This window comes from Necator americanus, chromosome III, assembly GCF_031761385.1.
Source record: "Necator americanus strain Aroian chromosome III, whole genome shotgun sequence".
In the NCBI taxonomy this organism is placed as follows: Eukaryota; Metazoa; Nematoda; class Chromadorea; order Rhabditida; family Ancylostomatidae; genus Necator; species Necator americanus.
Window position 1 is genome coordinate 27,410,059 of NC_087373.1, and position 14,597 is coordinate 27,424,655.

The 14,597-nt window shown below is 41.2% G+C and overlaps 1 protein-coding gene across 4 annotated transcripts in view; it reads left to right on the forward strand.

Annotated features, from left to right (window-relative positions):
- RB195_011102 (uncharacterized protein) overlaps positions 1–13,832 on the forward strand; it is a gene marked incomplete at both ends in the record, with an annotated part of 41,768 nt that extends 27,936 nt beyond the window's left edge. For 2 of the 4 annotated variants that reach the window (XM_064192381.1, XM_064192382.1), the window contains 38 exons: positions 484–651; positions 718–957; positions 1,023–1,116; positions 1,217–1,335; positions 1,491–1,589; positions 2,174–2,305; positions 2,418–2,546; positions 2,600–2,653; positions 2,704–2,827; positions 2,882–2,940; positions 2,999–3,121; positions 3,184–3,315; positions 3,382–3,448; positions 3,567–3,628; positions 4,155–4,254; positions 5,626–5,676; positions 7,094–7,229; positions 7,293–7,424; positions 7,749–7,816; positions 8,094–8,251; positions 8,477–8,549; positions 8,617–8,747; positions 8,911–9,026; positions 9,091–9,243; positions 9,292–9,394; positions 10,350–10,487; positions 10,561–10,710; positions 10,967–11,068; positions 11,588–11,707; positions 11,773–11,902; positions 11,955–12,073; positions 12,140–12,289; positions 12,407–12,577; positions 12,651–12,739; positions 12,853–12,937; positions 13,028–13,167; positions 13,572–13,703; positions 13,766–13,832. In XM_064192381.1, the coding sequence (XP_064049964.1) occupies positions 484–651; positions 718–957; positions 1,023–1,116; positions 1,217–1,335; positions 1,491–1,589; positions 2,174–2,305; positions 2,418–2,546; positions 2,600–2,653; positions 2,704–2,827; positions 2,882–2,940; positions 2,999–3,121; positions 3,184–3,315; positions 3,382–3,448; positions 3,567–3,628; positions 4,155–4,254; positions 5,626–5,676; positions 7,094–7,229; positions 7,293–7,424; positions 7,749–7,816; positions 8,094–8,251; positions 8,477–8,549; positions 8,617–8,747; positions 8,911–9,026; positions 9,091–9,243; positions 9,292–9,394; positions 10,350–10,487; positions 10,561–10,710; positions 10,967–11,068; positions 11,588–11,707; positions 11,773–11,902; positions 11,955–12,073; positions 12,140–12,289; positions 12,407–12,577; positions 12,651–12,739; positions 12,853–12,937; positions 13,028–13,167; positions 13,572–13,703; positions 13,766–13,832 (4,416 nt within the window). Of the gene's footprint in view, positions 1–483; positions 652–717; positions 958–1,022; positions 1,117–1,216; positions 1,336–1,490; positions 1,590–2,173; positions 2,306–2,417; positions 2,547–2,599; positions 2,654–2,703; positions 2,828–2,881; positions 2,941–2,998; positions 3,122–3,183; positions 3,316–3,381; positions 3,449–3,566; positions 3,629–4,154; positions 4,255–4,612; positions 4,808–5,604; positions 5,677–7,093; positions 7,230–7,292; positions 7,425–7,748; positions 7,817–8,093; positions 8,252–8,476; positions 8,550–8,616; positions 8,748–8,910; positions 9,027–9,090; positions 9,244–9,291; positions 9,395–10,349; positions 10,488–10,560; positions 10,711–10,966; positions 11,069–11,587; positions 11,708–11,772; positions 11,903–11,954; positions 12,074–12,139; positions 12,290–12,406; positions 12,578–12,650; positions 12,740–12,852; positions 12,938–13,027; positions 13,168–13,571; positions 13,704–13,765 lie in introns of all 4 variants that reach the window. The other 2 variants (XM_064192384.1, XM_064192383.1) reach the window with 2 other exon arrangements.
- Between the last annotated feature and the right edge of the window lie 765 nt (positions 13,833–14,597).

The following is a 14,597-nucleotide window of genomic DNA, read 5'->3' on the forward strand; positions in this document are numbered from 1 at the left end:
CGCTAGCCGTGTGCACACGCCGCATCTTCTTGACCGTTTTTTTACGTCAATTAGCAAGAAATGGACGGAATCACCCCCCTCTCCATAATCTACGATCCCATATACGAATACTACACCTGATCCCGTACCACCTCAGACTCGTGTGATGTCTTTAAGGATCTTTAAGGATCTTTCACTGCAAGGATTCTTTACGTCTCTGTAGAAGTTCAAATGGATATATCTGTAGCTGTGAAGACAAATATGGTCCATCTCAGGAGCGGTTCTCTGAGAGAAAAATCGTAAATTGTAGAGAAGAAGCGCCCTCCATATGAATAAATTTCCGTTTTGCCTTTTGTTTAATTCGTTTTAGACTCAATCAGAGAATTTTTCAAAAAATCTAGCATTGGATCTGTATTGATAATCGCGCGAAAATACCAAAATATGTTCAATTAGGATAAACTTGTCAGTCTTCATACCTTTTGTATTCAATCCTCTCAATTTCAGTTGCTGTCAAGGCTGGAAATATCGATCCCACTGGATATGCTACTGGAGAAGTTCAGCATAGCTCTGACTGGGCTCTCTGCCATGGAGATTCCAAAACTGGGACAAAACGACTTGGAGGAGGATGATGTCTCTATACACATCGTTATCATTGACATACTTGTGCTTCAGGTGAAATTATCCTCTTACTTATGTTCTGTTTGCAGGACCTTCCTTACTGTAAAGGTCTGATTTCAGCTTCGTCTGAACGAAATCGCCGTTCACGAGCAGTCATCGTTAACCGAGAAGCTGTTCGATTGTGTTTCGCTTCTGCTCAGTGTCCCTCTTCGTACGACACCTCATGAGTGCAAAAATCCGGAACTGGACGGATTTGCAGACTGTTCGGCTTGTCAACAAGCTGCTTTTCTGCATCAGATGATAATGAACATGACTGAAAATGTATCGCCGAAGCAGGAAATGGCTATTCAAGCCACTGAGGTGTGTTAGCTGTTGTATCGGAAGTCAGTGGTCGAGCAAGCGACATTATAAACTACCAGTTTAAGGATGAACCAATCGACAACTTCGACATTACATCATCCGGCACATCCTATCCTAGTTCCGCTCTCTCTCCACAGACTGCGCCAGGGAGCAAAGGAGGTGAGAGATATGCTGAGGAGTTTCGTTGCTTTCAAAGATTTATCTCTTTTCACTTGTTCAACTGACCCTTTGTGAGCAATTCATTGAATGCTCCATTCAGCTTCTCCTGCCACAACAGCTGCTCCAGCTTCTTTTTCTGAAGGTGGACTGTGCTTCCAAACGGCTACGGTAGAGCATACTGGAGATGAGGAGTTTGTCGGGATACTACCGAGTGAAGAAGTAAGGGTTTCTCTACATTCACTCTGTTTTCATTACATTTTGAATCATTTTTAGTTCTTTTTAATGGATTTAGATGAAAGTACTTGACACAGGTGTAGGTACTGAACGAACGTAAGGTATTGGAACTGAAATAAGGTAAATGTTGTGAAGTTCAGTTTGAAGTCGCTATGGCAGAAGCTACGATGCTCACAGAGACGGACGTTGGGAGGGAGACTTGCCAGGTTGTCACAAGCAGCCTGGTCGAGGGAATCAAGGTGAGCATCTTCCTTAGTTCTTCTCCCTTGGCTTCTTTGATGTATCTTACTTGTTTTATCCAAATTAAATTGAGTCTATGGAGAAAATTACAGAGTTACGACGAATTTAATTTAGAGGATAGAACTAGATTTTATTTAAAAATTTGTTGTCTTCTTGGTGTTTTTTTAATAATAAAACATTGAAGATACAAGTTTTCACTAATACACATTAGTGTTCTTGTCCATATGGCCCGTTATTTCTCCTTATGAGTCGGACTTGTAGAAATATGAATCAAGTGATTGGAGCTGGTGTAGCGCAGTCGATGAGCTTGGGATTGCACCACTGAACGGTTCTCAATCACCTAGCACCAGCCAGGCCTTTCATCTCTCCAGGGTCGATAAATTGGTGATAGACGTGACAAAATGGATAAAAACGCTGATTTTACACTTCGGCTAACCCCGACAAGTAATTCTAAGGCCGTACACACGTTCATAAACCTCAAACTATTTTGAATCGAAGTCGTAAGCCCAGGTGCATCCCCTTAGGGGTTGATAAACGCCCTGCATCTTATCCTTTATAAGCGCGCTTATTCAAGCACTTACAGGGCCCACCTCCATTGGCTCAACAGCAGCCGAAGCCTCCGACCGATGACTTTTACCAGACTTCCGTTGGAAGATTCCGGTTTTCAATAGATCAACTCCCTCCTCAGCTGAAGATGATTCATGCTCTTCTGAAGGTGTGTTTTCTAACGACTCATCACCGGACGTTGTTTCAATATTGTGGTTACAAAACTACTCCGTGTTTGTGTTTCGAAGTTTCATAGCATTCATATACTCCATATTTCTTAGAATTTGGAATACGCTGAAGATCCAGACGTAGAAAATTTCATCATGAATACATTGAAGTTTCTTTGTCTTCACTGTGGATCTTTGAGTAACGCTAGAAGAGAGTATCGTGGTTTCCTTATTTGGATCCAGGTAAAAATATAATGGGTTTGCATCCCTCTATTTGAATGACCCTGATATTTCAGGAAAGTATGATGGTTCCTAAGCTTTGGGCAAGACTACGGCCTGATTTTGTGCAAGTAAGTTTCTTTTATGTATGAGCCGTAGTGGAATAAATCTCCATTCCCAGGTTGGAGAGCTAGCTTCCCTGCTCCTTCTTCACTGCATCTCGTTCCCTTCCGGAGAAGAGGCGTTCTGGCGTGTAGTTCATAGAGATTTTGCTTGCTCCGATTGGAAAACCCGCTTCGATTCAGGTAATAGAACGAACTGATAATGTTTTTGTGGCCAAAATCACTTGGGCTGTTTAGTTGGCAAAGCGTATGTGATGGCACATGTGATTAAATTTGCACCAGTGAAGGCAAATAAGGTAAATATTCTAGTGGGGGTTGCAAGGGAACCCTCGTCACGAAAATTCAATGTTCCAGGTTGTTCAAACCGCTCTCTCTGCACTGTTTTACCACTTCGTCACATCTCTTCACGATCCCAATCCTACGGTAGCTCAAAGAGCGATTATTGCCTTAAGAGCGCTACCAACTCAAACATTGAAGGTACGAGAAAAGAGATGTGGGCTTCCTTATCCTTGAAACCGCTCTCTCGGTTTGCCTTCCAGATGATGTGCTTCTGCTTCGAATCGCAATTCGACTCCTGTATAATGGATCGTCCGATCATCATTAATGCCATTCGCGTGCTCACCACACAGATTCCGGATGAAACCATGCTCACATTTGACTTTTTTATCCAGGTTCTAATTGGATTTCAGTTTCATTCGTCTAACCGCTATAAGTTCATAGAAGAGTAGCACTTGCAGAGATTCGAGACACTTGTTCTGGAAAGTCAATTGAGCAGTCAAAGTGAAGAAACCATGTTTGTGCAAGGCAAGAGAATTTAAAAAAAATTAATTTAAAAAATAAAAATTTAAAAAAAAACACGAAAATTTAATATTCAGCAAAATTTCTATGGAAAATGTTTTAATATGAATACGGTATCTTACAGATCTCATGCACTCGGATCCAATGAGCGAAATTTACCAAAGAAAAGTTAACAAAGCCAAAAAGGTAGGTTAAAAAACGGATTTACTGATATAGTTTATAATTTAAGTCATTCCTGAGCAGGAGTATAAATGTGTAGAAATCAGAACTACTTTGTCGAGAAAATCAACTTGCTGCTACTTCTTCTTACAGTAATTTTCGCTCGAAGTTGACTCTGTCATAGTAAACTGCAGCTGTTACAAAGGAGCGTGTAAGAAAGCATTGCTATACGGCAGTCGTGAAGTGATCGCAGCGAAGCATATGGTTAACAGAATAAACCCAGTGTATAGAAAAGCTTGTACTACGAAATCTAACTAACATGTGCTCCTGAAATAACAGGAAACCTTTTTCGCAACAACAGGTTCTCTGTTATTCTAGAAAGTATCCTAGGAACTGCAGTTCGCGATAGTGCCACCTCCTTTTCATCCGCTAGCTCCACCGTGCCGCTTCGAGCAACTACACCGACCTCTAGATTGTTTCGACCCGACTATAACGAACCTTTCTTTCTCCAGTATCAAGTGTTTGTTTTTCATCCCCTTCAACATTCCTTCAGGCTATCGAAGATGCAACCACAGCTAAGTCGATCGTGAAATATCTTCGCGAATATAATGCGCTGAAACATCAGTTATCCTACCAACCAACGGAACCTCCAGGTACGCAGCTCTCACGCGACTTGACCCCGCGTTCGATTCACTGCTATTCCAGCAAAGTTTTCTGTTGTTACAGTAGTGTGTTACTTCCATCCTATTCTCCTCGGATGAAATCTCTCGCAAAAACTCAGTTCATTTCTTCCCTTAACTACGCATGGTTAGAAAATGATGTCTTTCATGATGAAGTGAGATTTCCTTTCGGAACATCCAGTTTCAGTTGAGATTTTGTACCTTTAACAAACGATCGATTAGATTTTCTATTTGGTTGATTTCCACGTGTGTCAACACATGAGCGTTTCACCAACTTCATAGATATCGTAGTAGTTGTAGCCTTCAATGTAATACGATTTTCTTCGTGCAGCTTTGTGCTTATCGCGGCTGCTGCCTCGCTGGAGGAGACGTGGGCGTCTCTCGGAAGCGGCACTGTCATGTCGCGTCAAGATCCTACGAGTCGTAACGATGGTGAAGGTCGTGAATCGCTGGCGCCAATTGGCGGCTGACATCACCGTTGGCGCTGCATCGCTTGTCTCCCTCATAGCTACTTCTGCGCCACGTAGTACGTCATGGAAAACCAAGCATGCACCTTATTTGGCGAGGGCGGGGTAGTCCCATTTCGTTCACTTCGATCTTTCTATAAACACTTTTATTTGTTTAAACATAGACTAAGCAGTAGACTGATGTTCACAATATATTATGCCAGGAAAGGTGAACCAACATTTTTTGTATAGTTGTAGTGTCAGAGAAAATGTGTTAAAATTAATCCTACTCTTCTATGACAGTGTCGTTTTAGTTCAAGTTAATTCAAAATCTTTCCTCATGTTCTGTAACCACTAATCAATACTGCTCTTATGTAGCAGTGAAGCCTACTGTAAGTTTTATTTTATTGGCGATGATATCGAGTTCTAAAAAAGCTGGAATTTTCACGAGGCGGACACTGACACTCGACTGCCGCGTTTTCTTACCAGTTTACTCTTTTTTATTTAGAATCACTGTTTTCAGCTTTATTTACTTTTTATTTTTTTTGAACATTCATACCGTAATGAATTATAACAATTTATCTAAGCAGACCCTTTTATGTTCGGAGACTTTTTAGACCCCGCCCTTCGCGAATGCACATCACCTCCTTCGCACGTACCTTTCGCTGAATGCATGTTTTCATTGGCTTGCAAGTTTCTGAAGCTTCTCCGCTTTTTTTAGCTTATTTCCCTCATGTGTTCATTCTTATGGCACCTTTTTTTACTTTGAATGTTCTGTCAAACACTTCGATCACCGTTACTGAACAGCCATCTGGATAGAGCAACCTACCCATACATCTTCTCACTGTTCAGCAGCGGTGCTCTAGAATCATTTCAGTTTCTGATTCTTTGCTTGCAGCAGATTCGGATACGCTGTCTCCTTCGGTCACTTCGCCAACCTATTCTGCCGGTATGGTGTCGCTTTTGAAGACTTCTCTAAAATTTGCTTCTTTCTTTCTTCTACAAACAACTAGCGTATTTCTACGCCTGTCGCAAGTTTCTTGGGATGTTAATTAGTGTGCGTAGCTTCTCGGATATGAAACTAGAGTGACATAGAAGAACCACTTCACAAAAACGTTTGAAGTGACATGTGCACGTTCACAGTAATCTTTCGAGTTTGTTTGGCGGTTTGTTAGACAATATCAATTTCATGGAAGAGTTAGACAACAAACCAATCTCAGAATTTGGTCTAAATTTAAGGGAAGAAAAGTGCTTACGCTGCTTTTTCTTCTTGCGATGCGCGCGGGCTTTCAACTTCAGTTCGAAGTTCATGAAGTTTATAAACGTCCTGTGCAGTCACTTGCAATAGCTAAGAGACGGACTAGATCAGCATCCCTCATCTGGTTGCTACCTGTTAATCGATCCCGAGCCTCTGTTACCCTGAGACAACTAGGTCTTTTTTGCGCTCGATCAAAAACAGCCAGGCCATAACTAGCCTACATCCATCTCTGCGTTCTCTAGGAGCAGGGCCATGATTGTAGTGCTGTATTGATGTGTCAGGCCCTACTGACCTCGTGTCAGTGGGGATCGTTACGCAGAAGCAGGATGGGTGGACTACATCCAGATTGGTAATTGCGAGAGACCGCTTCAATTAAAGTAATTTGAAAGAACTACGTTCACACTCACCGGTTTTCTTGTTACCTCCACTGAGGCCGACCAGTCGCTCCACTAGTTCTTGAAGTAAGCTCGGCAAAACCGCAATATGTAGAAAAAACAGTTCATGACCACTTGTATCATATAGATCTGCTACTGCATTTTCTGATAGTAAGACTAGGAAGGCATGTGCACAAAAGAGGGAAGAGCGTATGTGGAAAAAAGTTCCTTATTATTGATGGTCATAGGGTTCGATCGGTGGTAGGTAGGCAGAACCAGCTATTTGTGTATCGATGATGGTGAACCTGCTTGAGATACACTTCATCGTTGCTAGAGCAAAGCATGATCAGAGGCATGGTCATGAATCTACGGCAGCCTCTCAACCCGTCCCCAACAAAAGTTTGTAGAACACCTGCTATTCTTAAAAATGATGGCTTTCCTACCAAATAAAGAGAAATATGCACCCATAGAAGACTGAAGAGCTATATTCCATTGATCTTGTCAAATACCTCTCTACAAAACTTTAAATACAGTTTTTGGAGTGGTTCTGAATGTCACATAGTATGTAGAGTCTTGTCAGGTTATGCATTAGTTTGTTTCATTTGTAGAAAATCTAAGAAAAAACTGAAAAAAAAACTTCCTTATGCTATGATTAATCTCAAGGATTGTTGCAAAAATCCGTTTTATTAACACCGATGAAAATTAAGTACTTATGCGTTTGTTTCACTTTCAAGGTCCATATGGTCGTCTACGAGAATTCACCGACGAAGAAAGCAACCTTTGTCTCCTGTTTAATCGAGTCGTCGACATGGAGAATCCTGAGAGACACACTGTCTATCTCGTGATTTCTCTATTCGTTTCATTCCTCAGGTCAATCAACATTTGATATTTTTGAGTAATTTAGTCGAAGCGGTTGAGGTGAATTTGTTTTAGCAACAAGAACTCAACCCCAACCGATGAGAAAGCGAATGCCAAGAAGCAGTCGCTGCTTTTTCGTCATTTTAACACTCTCCTGGGATTCAGTAACACTGAGAAATGTTTCACAATTCCGCCGGCGAGATTGAGGTGAGATCCACACACTATCCGCGGAAATGCTTAGGAACTTTGGCAACGGAATATAGAGCTGACAGCGAACTGCAAGCTCCTACATCCAATTCTTCGAGAATTTCTCTATCAATCTCCCATGGAAACTACTAGAATAGAAGTACTAGAATTTTTACGAAACCTGACGCATGAAAAGCTACTAAACGAAAGTCTAACGTACATGTCAAATGTGTTCAACCGGATGACCGCGATGCATCTTCGAATGGAAACAGAGGAAGAACACGAGGCGGAGGCGCATAGCACCCATCTGCACACATTTGAAGCTATTTATACCTGCGGTTTCAGGAAGTCGGTAGTCTGCAATGCGTTCCTGAGTGGATTGCCTGAGATTCTGGATTGTAACTTGTGTATAGGTATGTGATCATTTTACTGAAGACGTTTACGTTAGTCCCTGCACTCACACCTTCGATCTTCGATCCCTTAGTATTCCGTAGACATTTTCTCAGTTTTGAAGATAATTACCACTGGTTTCAATTTCATTTCTCGCCATTCACTATATACACGTAACAGATACTTCAGAGTTCCCTTTTAAGCTTTCAAATCGATAAAATCTATGACACAAATTATAACAGAGATTCAAAAAATTTGTAACAAAATTGTGGTTTTGGACAATTTTCTGACTACATTCAGGAAATCAACTTCTCCCTACTGTTGTGCAGCTTCTACTTCATCTACCATCACCGCAAAAATTAGCAAGCGATCAGCACCAGAGCAACTATTCGCTGAAGCTTCTTTCACAACATTCCCGACATCTTTGGCTAAATTCCTTGATCCTCATTCTTTACAAGGTGAGCAGCTCGAGACTGAAATGTTTCATTCCCACCAAAGTATGAAAAGGAATTTTCTAGAGAAGAGATGTAGTGACGTAACAATCAAGAAACCCTTCGAAACCCTCAAAAAACCGTATTAGGAAGTAACCCTACGCATTTGCCTTCATGAATGTTTTTATCCTGAAAATGCTAATAAAAGATGATTTCCTTTTATTAAGCACAACATATGGTCAACATTTTCAGTACCGTTTCGACCAAGTCCCTATAAGTGACGGTGTAATGCGTCTAATCAGCATTGTTGCGAAGACATTAGAGGGTTCGTCAAACTTTTTCTCTTGTTTTTTTTTTCTCTTGTAATAAAGTAAGTAGCAGCATTTCTTAAGCTCAAGCTCATGTCTGTTGCGAAACTGACCAGCCAACTGATATTGCAACTTGGGACGACGTTAGCGACGAAGAGTCAGACTCACCGAAAGGCATGATTCGCCCCGAGAGCCTTACTGTAACTACTATTCAGGTGAAGAATAAGTTATAGTAAATGCAAGGATTTGCAAGGATTTATCAGTGGGCGGGCGTAGCGCAGTTGTAAGAGGTTCCGCTGCAACTGCACCATGGATGGTTCCCAAATTGATGGATTAACGCTCTGCGTTGTATCGTTTCTCATCTAATTCATAGTTTAGGAACACGAAGGAGAAGTTACTTTACATCCAACCATTGTTGAGCCACGTCCACTTCGTAAACGCAGCGAAGCCGTGAGACGCAAGGAACCTCGGAAACAGCGGAAACGTGTCGTGCAGTGAGCCCTTACGCTATTTGCAATTGTATTTAGTCGTCTTGTTTCTTAAAAGCATCATCTTCAGCGTTGAGCTTCGCTGTGACCATTGCAACGAATGTTTGACTTCTTTTGATGAGGAAACAATCTCGTTGTGTCTTATTGCTGTGGAGACGTTCTTGCACAGAGAGCCAGTGATGGCTGCGCCGATCCTTTTCTCTTTGCTGCACACAGTTACTCGGTAGGAGAGTGTGAATGAGCTCTTCTTTCAAGAACTGAAGTGATTTAGCCTAATCGACCATCCTATATACCCATGGCACGACTCCGAGATGTTCGTTCCGGGTAACTGTCGTAGCGTCGCGAAACAAATGCTACGAGTAACACTTCATCAGGTAATCAGATGCGTCAGTGTTAAGTATTACATATGGTCTTTAGAAGTACATGATGTGGTTGGTTACATCTGCGAAAAAGAAAACTGGAAATGTTTTCGAAACCTACCACCTTGTTTGTGAGGTTCGGTCCCAGCAGGAGTTTAACATATTCGAAAGAGCTCCTTGTCCACAGTCACACTTCAGAAGAAACCGAACAATTTGTGAGACTGTTGTGCCATTGCTGAAGAAAAAGTATTTTGCTACAAATACGGTCTTTGATTACTTCTAAAGATCTGCAATTACACGAAAAAGAAGGAGAAACACAAAAAAAAACCTTGTGAAACTTATCGGCACCGTTGTCATCATTATTGTTCCATGGCCCAGTGGAAGCGGGTACCAGCGATCAGCTTCGTCGAGGATATAATAAGTCAGGCCGATAAACTGCTTGACTTAAGGAGGCACTTAGAACGTTCCCCGCAAAAGTATAATCGTACAGAGCTTTGTGAAGAATAATTTTCTATCACTTTCCTATTTTTCTTCCCTATATTTTTTTTGTTGAGAAGTTGTATTTTACCCGCACAATAATTCTTCTCTATTATTCTAAGCTCTTTTGGTAGATGTTTGGTACCGCATTAGTAGTTGTTATCAATGGCTCAAAATTTCAGATTTGAAAACAAATGTACTTGTTTGTTGGAAGTCCTCAGTATTAATATTTCCAACGATTTCTTGCGCTTTCATAAAAAGAGGATAGCGCTAGGAAGACATATGGTTCAGCATAGACGACGTAGCTAAGTGACGGAATCTCTGCAGGAGCTGTTCGAGCATCACTGTGTTGGTGCCGTAATCAGAAGTTCGTCGGGCAATCTCCTTCTGAATGGCTACTTCTACGTTGTTCTTTCGAATAAAATTCGAGCCGACCTCCTCCTACTATACCATCGATAGTTAATATACAGAGCAAATTTTGTATTTTTTCCAGCTATCTTCTTCTGGGATATGCCTTCAACTGTTCGACACGCCTCTGTCACGAACGGATTCTTTTTGGAAGGTGGTATCGCTTTCGCTCGCAGATTTCCAAGAGCTCTCACCTGTATATTTCATTCAGCTACTGTTTGAGGTGTGACATCACTGAGATTATCTTTCTTCCTCTACCCCTTTGGACTATTTATGTTCCAGAATAATGATTTTAGGATCTTGCCGAGAACTGGCTCAGTCAGCTCACAACAACAATGAGGAATCTTGCCGCATACGTTGTTGAAGTCCCGTGCGATGCATATATCAACCATTGGAGTACTGCAATAACCCATATGGAGTCGTTCTTTAGAAGATACTATACTCAGGTGAATACCAGTACATCACTTCTTATATTTACTAACCATTTAACCGGAGTTACTCAGAAAACCCTGTACTCCGATACAGGTATATGACCACACGAGATTTTTCCTAGAATGATGTTCTTTTAGAATTAACGAAATTTTGAACGACAGAAACTTGCCATTCCTAATATTCCTTTGGAACGTAATGAGCCATATTTCGACCATTCTTTCTTTTAATGAAATTGGCATAAAAACTAGTGATGAAAATAGTATTTTTAAGATTTCGTTGGAAGGTGCAACGAAGCCAAGCCGATCAGAAGTGGAAAGTGCTATTGTGGTCATGAGTCACGTGTTAAAAGTGCAGAACTTCAGCGCTTTCAAGGTACATGATTATATGGTGGACTAGTCGCGGTGTTAGACTTAATGACCAGTTAGATATCAGTCTTGCTAATTTATGTAATCAAAAGTTTCGCGTGTTTCTGGGCTCCCTTTTCGTTTCTCGGAGTCAAAGGTTTCCTGTGGTTTTCTTTCAAGAGCAAATCTTAATCGATAGATCAGTAGATCTGTGCACAATGTGGTAAAAAAAACATTTCTCTTGAAAGAAATCAATTTGAACCTCAAATCAAACCTTTAGTCCTTTGGTCAAACATCCACAAAGATATCACTCAGTACGGCGAGCGTTAAAGGCATCACCCCACGAATCTGAGGTGGTACGGGTTTCCGGTGGAGTATTCGTATACAGAATGGGAGACTATGGGGAGGGGGATGATTCCGTCCATTTCTTCCTAATTGCCGTAACCACCCCACTCTCCATAGTCTCCCATCCCGTATACGAATACTCCACCTGAAATCCGTACCACCTCAGATTTGTGGAGTGATGCCTTTAATCTTATCCTTCCAGTCGGCTGTTTCTTTGGTCGACTCATTCTGCAAATGGTTGGCTGAAGCTCTGCACGAGTGTCCGGTAAAGCTGGAAAGCCTACTCACGGTATGCACAGCGTGCAACCGAGCTTTGATTAGGGTACATTTGCATAATTTTAAGGTTACATATAATATAATCTTGTCCTAAATCCAGTAGCATCTCAGGAAAGAGACAAACAGAGCATTTCACGAGCAGTAGTCGCGGAAATGATACAAGCAATCAAGTTTAAGTGCCCATTACATGAAACGAACTTTATGACGATAGCGCATCTGATTCTGCAGGATGCTGGTGAAGGTGAGGGAACATTTCTCTGCTCCTCTAAGTCACTTCACCAATATTCTTAAAGATATCGAAATGAATTTGCCTGATGATCAATTCAACACGGCCGCCTCCGAAGCTGTTCGACCGTTTCTCTTCGAAATATTAGACTTCATTGCTGACTTGCACGTGCTAGCAAAGCTAAAGGTAATTTTGGACTTCTCTTCTCTCATGGTGTTGTACGAGTAGTTAGTTTCTGATATTTGCTTCCAGAAAGAGACAAGTTCCGATTCAGTTGGTGGAGATTTGAAGGTTAAGTTAGCTGAGGCAATAGCGGTAGAGATGAGTCGGTCGAATGCTCGTGATTGTCGGACTGTCATTCGATTCATTCCATGGCTTATGAGTCCACCAAGTGTTACACAGGTAGTTATCCTGCACAATTTCTTTCGAAATAAATCTTCAAAGATTACCAAACATAAATTTCTATAGCCAAATGATATCAATAGACTTTAATTTCACTAACAAGGTCCACCCACTTAGGCTGCCCCTGGTGCATTCGCTGATTCGGTTACAAACGTCCGGGTTCTCTCTTGGTTACTTCTCGGTGCCCTTCATGCTAATCACGGATGTTTGCCTGTTCCAATCGAGTGCAGTCAGCACATGGCTGACTATATACACTTCGTTCTGGCTGGATTTGCTGATCAATCAAAAGTTTGTTCTATTCTGTCAGGTTACTCGATTCTGGTCTTCTTCTAAATCTCTACTCTAATCATTTTGTTTTAAGCAATCAGTGGTTCACATGTCCGCTTTGTTTCATGCATTCCATCTTTGTCAACTGTGGACGGTTTACTGTGAACGGGCAGCGGTTTTTAGGTGAGTATTGGGTCCTAGAGAAGTCCACGAACGAATAACATGTAAATGCAAATGCAAATGCAAATGCAAATGAGCCACCTTTATATTTTCACATGATAGTTCGTCCGTTACAGTTCCACAACAGCTTTCGCACATCTCTTAGATTTTTGGGCAAGGGTAACACCAGCCATCCTGCAGCTCTTAAATCACTCCAAAGTGGTCGGTTATATATTTTACAAACATTGTATACATTGCATTATTCGTCTACCGTACATTTTTATGTCCTTAAAAGAGTACATTATGTTCTAGCTTGCGGACATGGTGAATCTTCACTTCTTGAACACCATTCAAGCTCTGCAGCAGGTGAACTCCGCCCTCCTATGTCAGCTTTATCCTATGTGGGCGCCGATTCTTACTGCTTACCACAGCCAAATTCCTAATCAGCTAAGGTGTGTGGAATTAGAGCTTGTTTTCATACTACCGTACAACTGCGTCGATGAAAGAGTTAATTAGAACTTATTTCTAGAAGTTTGTGTTTTTTCTTTTCCTAACTAAACTATTGATGACAGCGCGCTTTTTGCGTATCTGACGTCAATCGACTTTTAGGAGCTATATTTAAGACAATAATCTAAATAATAAATACTAAACCCGTTAAATACGAGAAAAAACTTCAAAAAAAAGGGAATCATGAGAAACAACCGATGATAAGTGTGTCTGACCACACGACCAAAAAAAAAAAACAGCTAGCAGTTGGGTTCTAAGGGAAGCACAGTTTTCATATGCGTAATGTTACACACTAATGGATCTACAGTACCCCTTCGCAACTAAGCCCACATAATTTACAGAATTTTAGGATCAAACTCGACTCATGTGAGAACCAGCCGTCGTTATCGCCACCACCCCTTTCCGACTGGTTGAAGAAGGTCCGCTACAAAATCTCGCAAGTCGAACTGCAGACTTCAGCTGCGTCACCGTACTACAACGTGTAGCAGTTCAAACATTCTCTTGTCTTGAAATCTCGGCATATTCTGTTTATTTATATTTCAGAGAGAATACGCCGAGCTTTCAAGACAAAACTTTTCACACTTTACTATTACACTATTACAACGTGTAGTGTTTTTACGAGACGGGCTTGTATAAAATAAGTATTTGTAGAGCTTTACGATCTCTAAGTAGAACGTGTTTTAGAATAATGTGTTACGGACTAGTCGTGCCAAAACTTTGATGATTGTCCTTCGATATGTGTGCAATAAAGATGACTGCATTTAGTTCCAAATAACTTGTGCTTGCAGCAATTTCCGGTGCTATTTTATGAACTCTTTCACAAACGTTTTCCCTAAATTGTTGATGATGAGTTAAAGAAAGGTGAGTGTACCAAGACTACTTTAAGTGATCCACATCACTGCATTCTTCTCTCATGGTTTGCAAAAGTTCCAACTACGTAAGTATTAAAACCTACAGAATAAGAATGCGAAGCCTAGAATTATAGCAGTTGCATAATATTGGCCAGCATGGATAAACCACCGACCCGGAACAAATTCAATCCGTGATTGTCAAAGAAGATAAATTTTCAGCACCTTCGCACGAGAGGATGAGCCACTAGTAATGTAGACGACAGAAGCTAAACAACAAGCTCCTTAGCACTATTCATTGCAAGTTCATCTACATACAGCTGTCGTCGAACGTGTTGTGTCGACATGACTCGTTACGTCGCGATGTTACGATGGCGTCGATATGCTTCCTAGAGTTCCGTTTCTTCGTTTTTTTTTCTTTTTTTTTCTTTTGAGCACTGTTTGACTGAGGCTGCGCAGTCGTAACTTATTCTTCTTCGTTAGTTTTGTAGTTTTTCTCCTGGTCTTTTTTTTTTCTTATTTCGCTG